The sequence below is a fragment of the Mirounga angustirostris genome, unplaced genomic scaffold (assembly GCF_029215605.1).
Source record: "Mirounga angustirostris isolate CCGP_5_RB_7025 unplaced genomic scaffold, mMirAng1.0.hap1 SCAF_2, whole genome shotgun sequence".
In the NCBI taxonomy this organism is placed as follows: Eukaryota; Metazoa; Chordata; class Mammalia; order Carnivora; family Phocidae; genus Mirounga; species Mirounga angustirostris.
The window spans coordinates 100,514,277-100,529,845 of record NW_026991710.1 but is presented as its reverse complement, the minus strand read 5'-3'; the positions used below and the strand labels follow the sequence as shown (position 1 = coordinate 100,529,845).

At 38.6% G+C, this 15,569-nt stretch overlaps 2 protein-coding genes across 2 annotated transcripts in view; both read left to right on the top strand.

Annotated features, from left to right (window-relative positions):
* The window catches only part of LOC135363642 (mitotic spindle assembly checkpoint protein MAD2A-like), a 56,913-nt gene extending 55,552 nt beyond the window's left edge, over positions 1 to 1,361 (top strand). The window contains exon 9 of the transcript XR_010409523.1: positions 1,190 to 1,361. The gene's annotated coding sequence lies outside the window, so the exon portion shown is untranslated. The remainder of the gene's footprint in view (positions 1 to 1,189) is intronic.
* Positions 1 to 15,569, top strand: part of LOC135363541 (rho GTPase-activating protein 20-like) — a 38,625-nt gene that overhangs the window by 13,750 nt on the left and 9,306 nt on the right. Inside the window, exons 2-6 of the mRNA XM_064584022.1 lie at positions 1,190 to 1,357; positions 7,780 to 7,929; positions 10,399 to 10,440; positions 11,079 to 11,163; positions 15,273 to 15,350. Coding sequence (XP_064440092.1) covers positions 1,190 to 1,357; positions 7,780 to 7,929; positions 10,399 to 10,440; positions 11,079 to 11,163; positions 15,273 to 15,350 — 523 coding nt within the window. The remainder of the gene's footprint in view (positions 1 to 1,189; positions 1,358 to 7,779; positions 7,930 to 10,398; positions 10,441 to 11,078; positions 11,164 to 15,272; positions 15,351 to 15,569) is intronic.

Below are 15,569 nucleotides of genomic sequence, written 5' to 3'. Positions count from 1 at the left end.
ATAGGTGGTCATTCAAGGCTTCACTGCAGAAGGTAGTCTTTTGATATACTATTTTTGAGCCTCAAAACAGACTGACAATAACAGGAAGTGTTGTTCTCTTTTGTTTCTTCTAATACGTGTACACTAATGAGTAACTTCAGCACCAGCTTCGTGAAAGGCTACTCAGGTTCGTAAGATTCAGTGCTGCTGAGCTGAAGAGAGCAGGGTTTACATTCTCGGAGGAGACACTTTCTTGGCTCCACGAGAGAGAATTTTCCCAGGTCTATGAAAATATCTGTCCTATTTATGAAAGAACTTTTGCATTCTGTTCAATTTAGCTGTTTTACCTATGATGACCAGAAAGTCCTATCAGAGCTCAGTCAGAGCTCAGCCAAGTAATAGCTAAACTCTTGTGTTTAGAAACTTTTTGATGTTTCCAGTATTTTTGCCGATCTTTGAGAATTTTCCCCCAAGTTTGAATATTGATTTAGATAAGATTTAGATAGATTTAGATAAGTAAATTTCCAGAATCTTCAGTTGTCTTCATTTTTATCTTAACATGAAAGCAAATTGTAATTAATTCTTCACACACACACCATATCATTTTGTTTTATATTAGGCCACCAATTGTCCTGTTTGTTGTTGTTGTTTGTTTGCCTTCTTGTAATACACTCTACCTCTTGATCCTCCCCTTCCTAAAAGCTCATGATTAGCTTTGCTGCTTTCTCCACCCCACGTCTAAGTGTTGGCATGCCCAAGGGCTTTGTCCTTGAAACTGTTCTCCATCTGCATCAATTCACCAAGTGACCTCATCTCTCTCTCCTTTTTTAAAATATTTTGTTTATTTATTTGAGAAAGAGAGCATGTGAGAGAGAGAGAGAGAGAGCTCAAACAGGGTGGAGGGGTAGAGGCAGAGGGAGAAGCAGGCTCCCCGCTGAGCAGGGAGCCCGACGTGGGACTCGATCCCAGGACCCTGGGATCATGACCTGAGCTGAAGGCAGACGCTTAACCGACTGAGCCACCCAGACGTCCGACCTCATCTCTTTCAATAGCTTTCTATAACTCAGCGATCCCTGAATGTGAGCTCTGGAGCTCTGCTTTCGGGGTTGAGACTAAATTTTAGTGTTATGCGAACCTTGACATTTAGCATAAAACTCTATTGTATATTTGACTAGTAACTAGCTGCTCCGTGGTGTTTGGTGGGTTGCAGGAAGAGCTCTTCTGTTGAGGTGGATGCCTGCAGCAAAAGCACTACATCATCTGAGGGTGCCGCCCATACCCTGCTTATCCACGGCCTCGTCGAGCTCAAGAGAGGCTGGAGGAGGCAGAAGCGGCACCTCTTCTTATTCAGCGATTTCTTGCTGGTGTCTGATACCAAGTATGTATACTAAGCAACGTGCCCTTGTGATGATCACGAAGTTACATTTCCATTAACCCTTACCATAAGAAGACATGACATTTTTTTTCTTTTGTTTTTGCCCATGTTTGGATCCTTCATTCATTCAACAAGTACTTATGGAGGTCTTGTTTTGTGCCATACCCTCCCTTCCCCCCCGCCTGCAGAGAATACAATAGAGAATGTGACAAGCAGTGTGTCTCTTGCCTGGAACTTACAAATGACAAAAATAAGAGGGGTAATTATAGATTGTGATTAGTGCTTCTGATAGAAAGTAGACGGGGGGCCGTGTGGAGATGATGGGAACGTATGAGAGAGGGGTAGTCCAGGAGGGCCTCTCCTAGGTGGCAGCACTGAAACTCGATCTATGGGATGAGAAGCAGCCACAGTCCTAGACAAGGTGCCTGAACCTTCTAGGCTGAGGGACCGGCAGGCTACGTGGGTGCAACCTGACCCCTGGGGGGAGGGGCTCAGGAAGGCTGATTTGATGGGAGCCGAAAGCATGGGGCATGCGATCAGATGTGAAACTGCGCTCGGGGTCCAGTCACACACGGTCTTCACAGGCCATGGTGAAAAGTGGAAATATTTTGCCAAAGCATTTTTAACTAGGACTGACTGAATCTGATTTATAGCTCTCGCAAATTTTTCTGACTGTTGGTAGGTAATGGATGGATGGTTGAGCAAGGGTGGGAGCAGGGAGACTGGTTAGGGGAGGCAGTAGTCCTGATGCCTGCTCTCAAGGGCTCCAGGATAGGAGTGCAGTAAAAAGGAAGGAGGCAGCAGACAGATTGGGAATATATGCTGGAGACAGAACTAACTGCGTGCACTTTCCTCTCAACCCTGAACACAAAGGTAACTGATAGCCAGCCTGGAACCTGATGATTGCTCAATAAATGTCCAAAAGCAGGTGGATGGGAGGTCAGCTGTTTACTTGCTCTGTCTCTGTTTTCATTATTCACAAAACATCATGAAAGACAAAGACTATTCCAACAAACCAAATATCAAGAAGCTTTTTAGTCACCAGAAAAAAACTACGCCCCCTTTATTTTGCTGCCCTCACCAGCTCCCAGTTATGCCATGCCATTAGTAAGCCATGCAAGTACTAATTTGGCAAAATGCTGTACTCAATCTGAGTGACATTAATGATAATTTATCAGGGGCTTACTACATGACAGGTGTTATGCTAAGAACTTCATGTATGCAATCTTCTCCAACCTTACAACTACCCTGTGAGATGGGATTATTTTTATTTTAGAGAAGACCTCTGAAAATCAGAGGTCTGAAGGTTTTGCCCAGGTCACCATATTAGTGATGAGTAGAGTCTACATTTGAAATTAGGTCCGTTTCTTTCAAAGTACAGGCTTTTATTCTACGTGTGGTGCTGCTGTTTCTATTATTTCTATTTTTCTGAATTTCATACAACATTCCAGGAACACCTAGATTCTCTCTCATTATTGAAATCAACCTTTCCTTTATGTTGAGTAAACAACTCCAATCTGCTTGGTATCTGGTAAGAAATAGGTCAGAATGCTTAGTGAACTGAGAAATGAAGGTAGTGTAGCTGTCCAAAAAAAAAAAAAAAAAAAAATCAGAGGCAAAGACAGAAATAGTAAAATATATTTGAGATGAGTGATATTGCCTACAGATGTAGCCTTGGAGGTGGTGATGTCATGAGGAGGACAGAGAGAAAAAGACTGTCCAGGTCCTGGCATGAGGTCCGTATGACGCACTCTGCTCCTCCTGATAGAGGGCCACATCATTATTTTTAAAAAAGCAGACTAGTTACCATTCCCTTTATTTAACCAAGGTGAGTACAGGAGACTAAAATGTGTGGGATGCATGCTGGGGACCACACGAGGAGCATTACAGATTCCTCGTGTAATTTCCCCACAGCCCTCCAAGGCCAGTATTGTTACCATCCACCGACTGCAGAAATGAAAGTGGGGATGGAGGAAGTCTCAGGAATGGACCTGTCATCCACAGGGAAATGGTGGGAGAGACTCCAAGCCAGGCCTGCCTTCATCCCAAGGCCACACTCTTCCTGCCACACCATGCCACACCTACTCTTGCATGCTCAGCCCGAGACACGCTAACAAACAGCAAACTCCTTTCCTGCTCCTTGGGACCTTGCAGACCACTCACATTCGATTTATAAGGGGAACAGGTTGTCCTTCACTTTGTTTTCATCTTTGTAATTATTATAGCACTTAGGGAGAGGAGAAGACCTTTCTTTTCTTACTAGAGCCATTTATTGTCCTGGATACTGCTTACCTCTCAGCGGGTTTTACAGAACCTACGGTGTTCTGCTGAAAAGATTTTATATAAAGGCAGTGTTCTTTCCCCATGAGAGAACTGCATCCTTTTAAGAGCTGAATTTTTTATTTTGATTGGTTCACTATTACAAAAGAAGTGCAACATTTTTCCTCTTCACATATTGCTTTTGAGATAGGTCTTTGTGTCTACGCAAGGGTTTTTATGATGTGACAAAATCTACATCAATGTATTTAATAATGTTCTCTTTAAGAGACTCAGCTCCTGAAAGATTATCTTATATACTTTTTACATCCATTTGGAATATTAGAAAATGTAAGTGATCTCAGGCACTTGAATTTGGCTTCTAAAACCAAGGCCCTTGACAGAGAGAGAACACAGATTTTTGGAAGTCCAAGTTCGGGACACCATCAGGGTCAGGTTCCCGCGAGAGCTGTCTTTCTGCGTGCAGATGGCTGCCCTCTCGCCTATGCCCTGTGGGGTTTCCTCAGCGCCTGCATGTACACACACACACACAGAGCTCTCTCTCCCTCTTCTTACAAGGGCACCAATCCTACTGGATTAAGCCCTTACCCTGATGGCCCCATTTACACTTAGTTACCGCTTAAAAGCTCTCTCTTCAAACATGGTCATATTGGCAGAGAGGGCTTCACGGTAAGACTGTGGGGAGCAGTGGGGGAGGGGACACAATTCTGTCCCTAGCAGTCACGAGCAGCACTTCATGCTGTGGCCGCGTACAAGTTTTTGCCAGTTTTTAGAAAACGACCATGAGAACATTCCCATAGTAAACATTTGGGTATATTTATGATCACTGTGAATATTGGACAAGTTTACATTTTTTTTTTCTAGAAGGAAACAACTAAAAAGAAATAGCTCCTGCATTAACAACCTTGTTTCATCCCTGTCATCCTTGTTCTTGGAGGATTGTGTTATGCCCTGAATCAATCTGTTCAAATTAATCATCTGAATTTAGGGCCTACGTTTTCCAATTAGCCATAAGAAGGGGTTGGGGTGACCCAGGTTCTGTTTTACCTCAGCTCACCTGCAGGCTTCAGCTGGAAACTCTCATCTTTAGGTTGACGCTATAGAAATTAACACAAATTGGGTAAGTAGTTGACTAATTGCTACCTCTGTATTCTGTCAAAATTAGTGAATTTTAGTTTGTGTGTAATAATAAAAGGAATTTAAATGTTTGTTTCTTCACAAAGAAATTATATTTCTCTAGTCGTACAAGATGTTAATAATAGTGAAAATTGTTTGGGGATTCTTTTCATACGCCTTCAGAAATTTCTCAAGAATTGAGGTCAGATGGAACCTTCCTTATTACTTTTGATATTCATTAGAATACTAAATAAGTTATTTTTCAAAGAAAATTATTACTTTATTTTTAAGAACAGTATCTGCTTGATAAATATTAAGATATTAATACTAGTAGAGGCCCATGAAGAATTTACAAAAAGGAAGGGACTGAACTTAGTTCTTTAGACATCACATCCCTCATATGTAGTTATTAAAGAATATAAAATGAAACAAAAAATGAATTTAAATTAGGTCAAAAGATGAAGATGACTATTAACTCATTATCCGTGAAATTACAAAGAATTACTTACAGAATATAACAGGACCCCCACTCCCAACATCTGTAAAAGGATACCCCTATCTTAGAACAGGGGAAATCCCCCTAGAATCCTGTAAATTTCCACAGTGCACTGGGGCTTCCCTTCTGGTATAAAGGTTGAGGTAGCAGAAAGCAAGAGTGATATCCATCATGTTAATACAAATATAATAAAGGACTATTTTTAGAAATAAAAACCACAGTTCTTTCTCCTCCTCTTTCTTCTCCTCAAGTCAGTTTACATTAGATTAATACTTTCTAATTTCTACTGAGATAATCCAGTTGGGTCAGTGATTGAGAGTGAAGAAATGCAGTAAGACCCTAGAAGAATCCACTGAAGTATGAAGCTTTGTTGTAATAAACTTTAAATATTTCCAAGCTAGTAACCAGCTTTGTTAATATAATGTCTTGAGATTTATCCTCTCACTCCCCAGATAATCCAATGAGAAAGCCTGATGGCTCTGGGGACCGAAGTGAGGCTGAGTGAGGGTAGGAAACATGAGAAGGGTAGTTCATGGAACGATAGGTCAGCACCCACAGAGGCCAAGTGGTTACAAACATGGGCTCATGAGTTAGGCTGTCTGGGTTCAAACTCTCTTGCCTTTGGCAATTTAGTTGACCTTTCTGTGAGTTTCCTTATTTGTAAAATGGAGCTAATAAAGACCACCTAGTGTAGTTGTTTGAGGATTACATTTTTTATATTTGTATTTATAAAATATTTAGAACAGTGCTTGGCATATGATAAGTGCTCCAAATGTGATAGGACAGTCGAAACCATGCTCTGGGCTTTGGGATAACTCCTTGGTTTGGAGTAGATAATCTTGGTGCTTTCTTGAACTAAGGAGAGAATTACTGAAATGCCTTTTTCCAGGTCAATGTATTTGGAAGTTCCCACACAGTACCTTGGGTGTCTGTATACACACAGATACCTACATTAGAAAAAAAAAAAAAATCTTAAAAACCAACAGATATATGTCTATCTTTCCCATTAGCCATATATTTCTACCCTGACAATGCCTTTGGAGTTACTATCTAGAAAAATGATTTTATCTGATAATCAGACATCTGATATCTGATAATGATTTTATCCGATGACTTTATTCATTGTGTCATAAACTTTGAATCTAGATCATCCTTCAAGTGTGCGTCCAGCAAAATTATTTTTATTTCATAAAACCCATTGGAGAGTCTTAGCTTTAATTGTTCCATGAATCACTGGAGTCACAGGGATTTTTGCACATGAGGTGTCTTTGATCTCATTTTAGTTTAGTGTTTCCACATGTGTTTCTGAATAGTAAGGAGTTCCAGAGTGGTGTGTCCAAGTTCCCTAAGCATCCCTCAGAGGGCTTATAACTATTTAAATCCCAAGCCCACCTGAGAGTTAAAGTTGTGAATTAACCAAATCAATCAATATGGTGGTTTTCATGTTAGAGATCAAAGAAGATTAGGCAGAAATTGTCAAAAAGCAATTTCACCACTGACAAAGTTGATCACCTTCTGACTCCTCAGAGAAATGGGAAGTATCCATCACTCACATATAAGACCTCCTGACCGCTGATCTGGGATTGATTGATGGATGGATTGATGATTTTTAAATTGGGCTCAATCTGTAGGCTAACAGTTTTTCAGTTTTAGCCAGAATCTAAGGGAAAATGATATGGATAAAATTTTAAGAAGGGAAATTGAAAATAACCTATGCTTTAAAGGCTAGAAAGTATTTTTTTAAAATTAAGGTTGAAAATAACTTTTAAATCTTTCTGATCCCCCCCCCCCAAAAAAAAAATCTTTCTGATCCAAGTTTATTTTTTGTTCTTGGTTTGTCTCTCTCTCTCTTTTTTTTGAAGATTTATTTATGTATTTATTTATTTTAGAGAGCATGAGCGTGAGCGGGGGGAGGGGCAAAGGGAGAGGGGAAGCAGACTCCCCACTGAGAGGGGAGCCTTACATGGGGACTCGATCTCAAGACCCTGAGATCACCACCTGAGCCGAAACCAAGAGTTGGATGCTTAACCGACTGAGCCACTCAGGCGCGCCCCCTGGTTTGTGTCTCTTAAGCAAAAAATTGTATGACTATTTTTATAAATCGTGTATCAGGTAGCTTTGTTCAGCCCCTCAAATACTTTTTGAAGTAAGCAAGTCATAAATGAATAATTAACTATAATAATAACCATAAAACTATATATAATAAGAAACAAATTCTAACAATAATAAATGAATTAATGGTTTTCTTAAAAAGCTCTGGAATATATAGTCTTTACTCAACACTCAACATTCAGAAAAGTGGCCACTTGCTGCCATTTGAGGAAGTGTTTTCAGGGCCTTCCTAGGGCCAGACTTCGCTCAACACACACTTTGTAAAGGTCATGTCACCATTTGCTGTGCTGGGCACAGAGGGTAATAGAGACAAGGGAGGCATGCTGTGCCCTGGAGCAGTGAGAACTGGTCTCTGATGAGCACAGCTGTTCCCATAACATTTATGAAACAAACTAACAGAGGTCTTGTTTGGGTATCTTTCTAGGTATAAGAAAAAACTTAAGATAAAAAAGAAAATACCACTGAACACCATGTGGACTGCCAACTGTATGGACAGAGTGGAGGATGCCAACATCTGTGCTGGGAGGTCCTTTATCCTGGGCTGGCCCACGGTGACCTTTGTGGCCACCTTCGGGTAAGACCGACCGTTTGGTCTTGTATTTACATGGGATAAAAAGAAAAACATTTTAATCTGATTATATGTCAAGCCAGTGACTCCCTTTTTGACTTCCCATAATGACACTCATTTGCCTTGTACTTCCCCCCAAAAGGTATGTACAAATGGGAGCAAGTAGATAACATAGAGTGGGAACTATTGGAGTAATTTCTTTTGGTTTTGATCAGTGGTTTTTCCCATGGGCTCTAGGAGCCACTTGAGGAATTGGGTGTTTTAGGCATATGGAAGGAGAATCAAGAGAGTGAGGTTCTAGAACCCCTCTCCAATATCCTGCCCCCTAATTCCCAGGGGGTATGTGTGTTTCTAAATCACTGGCATATTTTTCTTGAGCAAGTACTATTAAAGAGTCCAATTAAATTTGAAAAATTGCTCTTATACTCCCAAGGTCATTCCTTTAAAAATAGTATGGAATTATACAAATAAATTAATCATGTCATTGAATATGAGGTTGCCTGAATTGCTGTGTACTGATTATCTTAGTTGGTGTCTCTAGAGAGGTGACCACCTAAAACAAAAGTATGATTGCATTGAGTAGAGGTTAGTTGTGCAAGACACATTCTTAGGCTGACACGAGGATGGGGAATGTGACTCTCTACCCCGGACATCCTGAGCAGACACTCCTGAGTTTACAGGGGTGGTGCAACACTTACATCTGCTGTTTGAAACAACCACACCCCAAGTCTCATTCTTGTGTTGCACAATGAGTGTTCATCACATGCACTTAACACCCTTCTTTCTTCTCCTCACCCCACTCCACCAAAATGTCCCACGTCATCACAAAGGGAAGACAACGAAAATGTTTACAAGTTGTTAATTTATTAAGCCCTATAATGCAGCGTTGACTTAAGGAGAAATTTTCAAAGCTTATTGGGAAGAAATATGTATTTATATGCTCTCCGCATGTCTTCTTTTCCACGACGCATTTCTGTAAAGATTCTCAGTTCCTCTTGCTTCCTGTCTTCTCCATGTTGCAAATGGAAGGAAACAGTTTCAATTGGGAATGTATAAAGTCTTTGACAGGGGAGTTTCCAAGAGACTTTTTTTCCCTAACAAGGAGGAAAATGTGGAAGCCAGGCTTATACATGTTATATTAGTTAAAAAGCTGTGTAAACATATAGAAGGCATTTATAACAATTCCTGGCACCTAGTGCTTTTGCTATTTGTGGTTATTACTGTTCTGCAGATCAGCATGGCTAACTAGAAGCTGTGTCCATGCGCATAGGCAGGCTGGGACGCTAAGTGGGCGTTCCATTTTCCAGATGGGACAAATCCTGAAACAGCGATGGAGGGGTTGGGGAGCAGTGTTGCTGGGAGGAGTATAAAATGTGGCAGCCACTGTGGACAGTTTGATGGTTCCTCAGTAAGTCAAACAGAATTACTATACGACCCAGCAATGCCACCCCCAGATAGATACCCAAGAGAAACGTAGGTCCACACAAAAATTGATACACAAACGTTCATAGCAGCATTGTCGACAATAGCCAAAAAGCAAACAAACAAACAAAAGTAGAAACAACCCACGTGTTTATCAACAAATACACAAAATATGGTACAGGAGCTAGAAACAGGAAGGAAGGAAGAGTGACTGCTTCGTGGACACAGGTTTGCTTTTGGGTGAAAAAATGTTCCAGAACTAAACAGTCACGGTAGTTGCACAAAACTGTGAATGTACTAAAGGTCACTAATGGTCAATTTTATTTTGTGTAGTTTACCACAGTAAAAAAACGCTAGTAAGTGGTAAGGCCATGTATGCATGAGGCTTAAAACATTCGCAACTTTGGTATTAAATGCTGTGAAAACTTTAGTTGAGAAAAGACTAACCTTTAGTAGTTTAGCACTAGCTGGATTGATCTTGCTCAGAGGATCACAGTAACGAAGAATGTTTTCTAGAAACTAATTTAACACATTCCAATCTGCTATGTGTATAAAGAAATAAAAATATTATAGGTGTTTCTTCCTAAAAAGATATTCTTGTTTCTGGGCCAAGATAGTTCCATCCAAATGCCAAATTCCTTAAGTATGATTTAATTTGAATAATAATGTTCTTTATATCTGAATAGCACTTGCAGCTGCAGGAACACTCGGGGTATAATTAACCCTTTTCCAGTTCTGGAAACTGAAGATCAGCGCAGTGAAGCAAAGTGCCCATGATCACATAGCTTGCATCACATAGTTACAATTAAGTGTTCAGATTCAAAACCAACTTTTCTCCCACTTTAGGATCTACTTCCCATTGCTTTAATACGCTCATAAAAGAGTGGGGTCCCTCCAAAGCGCAACTATGAGGACAGTATGATATTAACACATGCATCCACATCCTTAACAACTGGCTGCTGCTATTTTTTTCTGGAATGGTGATCTTATTTTGCTAGTATAAGTATTGTATGTATCTTAATTTTTTCTTCCCATTTTTTTTTTAAATTGCAGTTCTTCGGAACAAAAGGAAAAATGGCATTCTTTCCTTCAAAGGTATCTTGTCACTATACATATTATACATCTTTAACCCATGAGAAAAGAATAAATCTCTTCAAAGCAGTGCCCCCACACACTATGCTTCCCCTACTTAGTAGAAATTGTTAGACTATCCTCAAATAATTTCTTATTTAGATGTACCCTGGCTGCTACTGCAAATAATCTGCTCTTATTTACATGCACATATTGCTTATTTTTGATGAAATTCTGGTTATCACTCTCATCTTCCCCTTCTCTCAGACCTAATGATTGGAGCTAACATTATTCTCAAAAGATACATATTAAATTTTCTTAAGTGCAATTTACTCTCCTGAGTGATGGTCCAAGTACCTTCTCATTCCTACCCTTGAAGGTGCTGGGCCCTCCAGTCTAGGCAGGAAAGCTTTGATGACTGGATCTGCTACTCACATCTTACATGACGAGAGCAACCTGTTGTTTTCTGAGTCATGTCTTATTTTCCTGAAATAGTTTTGCATGTTTTCTTCCAACCCATAATTTGATGTTGCTGAGTTTATTTACATGCATTTAAAAATAACAGAGTATGTTGGAAAATTTTAGCCACATAGATCAATTTGAAAGTAAGCTAATAGCTAATTCATCCTACTCTATTTGGGGTTATTATTGAATTTGATTAGGTACATCAATCTGGCCAAAGAGAAGGACCAGCCCAAAAGCATTCCTCTCAGAATCTTCACTGAGGACATCAAGAACTGTGCCTGTGTAAGTGTTTTTAAGACCAAAAATTAAATTCCATGTTCCTGATTCAGATAGAATGAAAGAGATGGAGATGGAGATGGAGATAGAGAGTGGGAGGGAGGGAGGGAGAGATGGGGAGGTAGGAAGGAGAGAGCAAGAGATAAGAAGAGAGAGAGTATTTGGAAAAGTACCATGTGGGAAAATGTATTTTCCTGTCTACACGTGTCTTTGTATACATAAAGAGTGAATCCTAGGTAATATGAAGCGAGAGGAATCCATGCCACAGTACTTAAGCATGGAAAGAATATTGCATGTTAAATATCCATAATATTTCCCTGGCTCTTTCTAATAGCAACAACACTGGCTTGTAATAAGGTGATTTTCACATGCAGGTATTTCCTACTAGAAGTAAACATTTTTTCCCAATGGTTACTACTTATGTACAGAATGGTTTGGATTGTTTCCACAGTTCTCCACCCTCCCCCCATTGACGCTTTATTTGGTATAACTGTAAACTCACAGAAAAGTTGTAGGTATAAAAATAAAACAAAAAACACCCCATGCACCCTTTACCTAGATTCAGCTATTAGTAACATTTTACTCCACTTGCTTTATCATTTATTTTCTTTCTCTGTCCCTATTATGTGTATGTTATACTTATTTTTGAGGGTCATACAAATGCCATGGCCCTTTATCCTTAAACCTAGGTATTTCCCAAGAATAAAGATATCCTCTTATATCACCATCACACAGTTATCACCTTTAGTAAATTTAACATCGGTATAATACTTTACTCTGCCTTCCATGTTCCCATTTTGTCAGTTGACCTCAATAATGTCTCCTTTCCAGTACAGGATCTACTCAAGGGTCAGGTATTTCACTTAGTAGTTATATCAACTGCAGAGGGGTTTTGAAAGGTCTTTTGATCCAAGGAATATCAGGGTTGAATTGAGCTCAGAGGGATGACACTTTTAAGGGATCAGCATATTTCTATCTCATTTTCTTTTGGCTGTTGGGGGAAAAAAAATCAAACCAGTTGCCCATTCTTGGTATAAAATTTGATTTCTGAAATTGTAGTGCAGTAGCCAAGACATTTGCAATGATGAACAAGATACTTTGGGTATCTTTAAGTGACATTTTTTTTTTTCCTGTTATACTTTACAGTAGCTCTAGGTCACACAAAATAGTATTTGAAGGTGGAAAAAGGGGTAGTTATTCCTGGCCAAAGCAAAAGCCATGCAAATATTTTGATTGGTTTCTAAGCACCAGGTAGATGCATTGCATGAAGGAGATAAGGCCAGAGGGTTCTCTAGCAGCAGAGCACACTCTTGTCTCTGCCTGCTTTGATTTCAGCTGTGGCAGTGGGTTACACTCAGAATTTTCCATGGAAAATTACCTTGAAATCTTTAAAAATCAACTTTATTTATGTATAATTTACACAAAATAAGCATTTCTAATGTTCTTCACTTGTTCCTGAACATCCAAGTTTCCCTCTAACACTGTTTTCATTTCATCCTAGAGAGATGATCCTTAGCATTTCTTGTGCAGACCTGGTGCAAACAGATTTTCTTAATTTCTCTTATCTGAATATGGCTTTATTTCACACTCACTCTTGAAGGATATTTTGAGGGATGTAGAATTTTGTTCGCAAACTTTTTCCTTTCAGCTCTTTAAAGATGTTCCACTGTCTTTTTGTCTTTGTGCTTTCTGATGAGTAGTCTGTGATCAATCAAACATTAATCCCCTGTAGGTGATTTGTCATTTTTCTCTAGCTGCTTTCAAGAGTTTCTCTTTATTTTTGGTTTTTAGCAGTGTGGCTATGAAGTATCAAAGCATGGTTTTCTTTGAATCTGTCCTATTTGGCATATTCTGAACTTCTTGAATTTATAAATTTAATTTCACCAAATTTGGGGAATTTTAATCATGATTACCTCAAATATTTTCTTCCCCATTTTCTCTCTCCTCTCCTCCTGAGAGTCCAGTTATATGTATATTAGACCCTTTCATATTGTTCATAGATCCCTCAGACTCTTAATTTTTTCAATCTTTTTTTCCCCTTTTCTTCTTCAGACAGGATAATTTCTATTATCTATTTTCAAATCACTGACTTCTTTTTGTCATCTCCATTATGCAATGTAGCCTAGTCAGTAAATTTTTTCTTTAAGATATTTTTCAGATAAAAAATTTCTGTTTTTAAATATTTTTAGTTTCTATGCTAAGATGCCTCTTTCGTTTATTGTGAGCATATTTTCATTTGTATCATTGAGCATTATTGTAATAGCTGTTTTTGGCTAACAGTCTGAACATCTAGATCATCTCAGGGTTGGCTTCAGCTCTTGAGAATTGATCACATATTCCTTGTTCTTCATATATTAAGTAACACTTTGACTCATATAAAAAAAAGTAACATTTCTTTTTCTTTTAAATTATTTCAAAAAGCAGCTTATTTTTCTGAAGTCATTTGTTTACAGAGAGCTCTATCTACTGGAATTTATCTGTTTTGGAGAACCTACAACATGCAGGAAAATATACATACATCTCTGGAATTACTATTTTGAACATAGTATGTTCCTTATACCATGAAAACCATTATCTTGCAGACCAGATAAATTAAAAAGTGATTATTAGTATTTCAAAAGAGATTTTTTTTCTTTAAAAAGATTTCATGGGAGGGATGCCTGGGTGGCTCAGTCAGTTATGCAGGGTTCGACTCAGGTTATGATCCCAGGGTCCTGGGATGGAGTCTTGCATCAGGCTCCCTGCTCAGAGGGGAGCCTGCTTCTCCCTCTGCCTTCTCTGCCTGTGGCTCCCCCTGCTTGTGCTCTCTCTCTGACAAATAAATAAACAAAAATCTTAAAAAAAAAAAAATTGTGGGAAAGTTTTTAAGTTGTACTGAAAGGCTTTCAGACATCTTAAAAAAAATAGCAGAGCCATTACTTCTAACTAAATTTCAAGCTAAGACCCAGTCTTGAATCCTCTAGACAATTTAACATAGGAAGCCCCTCCTAGACAATTTAACATAGGATATCCTTGAGTTTGGGTGCTCTGAGTCCTACTGCTAGGTTCTGAACACTTTTTTTTTATAATCCTTAAAGCTCAAGTAGTTTGAAATCAATGAACACTTTTGTTTATAAAAGTTCGATTATCAAGCAACTTTTGGGCCATCTGTCATATCAAGCAATTGCATTTCAATTCATAAGAAGAAAAATACAATGAAAGAACAAGTTTCTTTTAACTTTGTTTTTAATATTTTTAAGGACTGTGAGTGTCCACTTCTGTTGCTTGTCTTCTTCATGCACTGTTTCTCAAAGAACACAGGCCTCATTGCCTAATAATGTTATAAAAAGTGTATGCGTGGTTGGTTACATATTGTCCTATTTTAAAATGTCTTTTGGAATTCGGGTAGTTTTATCGGTATCATCTCAGATTCCTATCCATCCCTTTCAGATAATTTTCAATAACTGTTTTCCTTGTTGTATGGAGCAGTTTCTCAATATAAGGTGTGATAGAGAGATATTATAAGTAACTACTCACTGTCAGAGTTGCGAATGGAATATAAACTTCTAACATTTTCAGTCTCATTTCCTAGACTCATTGGTTTTATTTGTCTCAACAGATTTCAACAATGGAAATCTTAGTAACCATGATGACACAAAGAAAGTATTGACTAAATAGTAGTTTTTTTTTAAAAAAAAATGTCTGTCACAGACGGTTCTTATTCTGATTTTGCTGAAACTGAGTATATAATTGCGAAGAGAGAAAAGTATCTAGCTCCTCCTTTTTAAACTATCTCCCCTCTCTATTTTGGGAATAGCCTTATGGAGCTGAGGGTCAGTTCATGTCCCCTCGTGGAATTCTGTTCTTCTCTTTCTTGCTTAAGCTGCTATATTTTGTAAGCCACAAATCCTTGAAGGGAAATATATGTTTCACTGAAATGTTTCCTACTAGCTTCATGTTATGTAAAGAAATGAAAATATAATCAAGGGTGTGTGCTCTACATATGCTTTACTTTGTCATTAACTGAAAACAAGCTTTGCCTTTAGAGTATGGATAATAATTTGACAATAATTATTTGGTCACCTGCTTTAAATTTTTAAAAATTTATAGCAATTTTTCTCATTTCTTTTTTACAGTCTGTAACTGTAACAGTAACAAATTCAGACACAGTGAATGACATTATCAACATGTCACTACCAATGCTAGGAATAACTGTAAGTTCCCTTGCAAACTATTTTTAATTTAAAAACCATCTTTGACTTTTGAGATTTGTGTGTGTGTGTGTGTGTGTGTGTTGTGTACCTCCCGTTATAAGACAGCTGATTATTATACATATCATAGTCATATTTTGTCCCCCAGATTTAGAAATTGAAGGCAGCAAAGCTATATTATTAGCCTATACATGGGTGCTCTTCTTGTCTTCCCATTTTAAA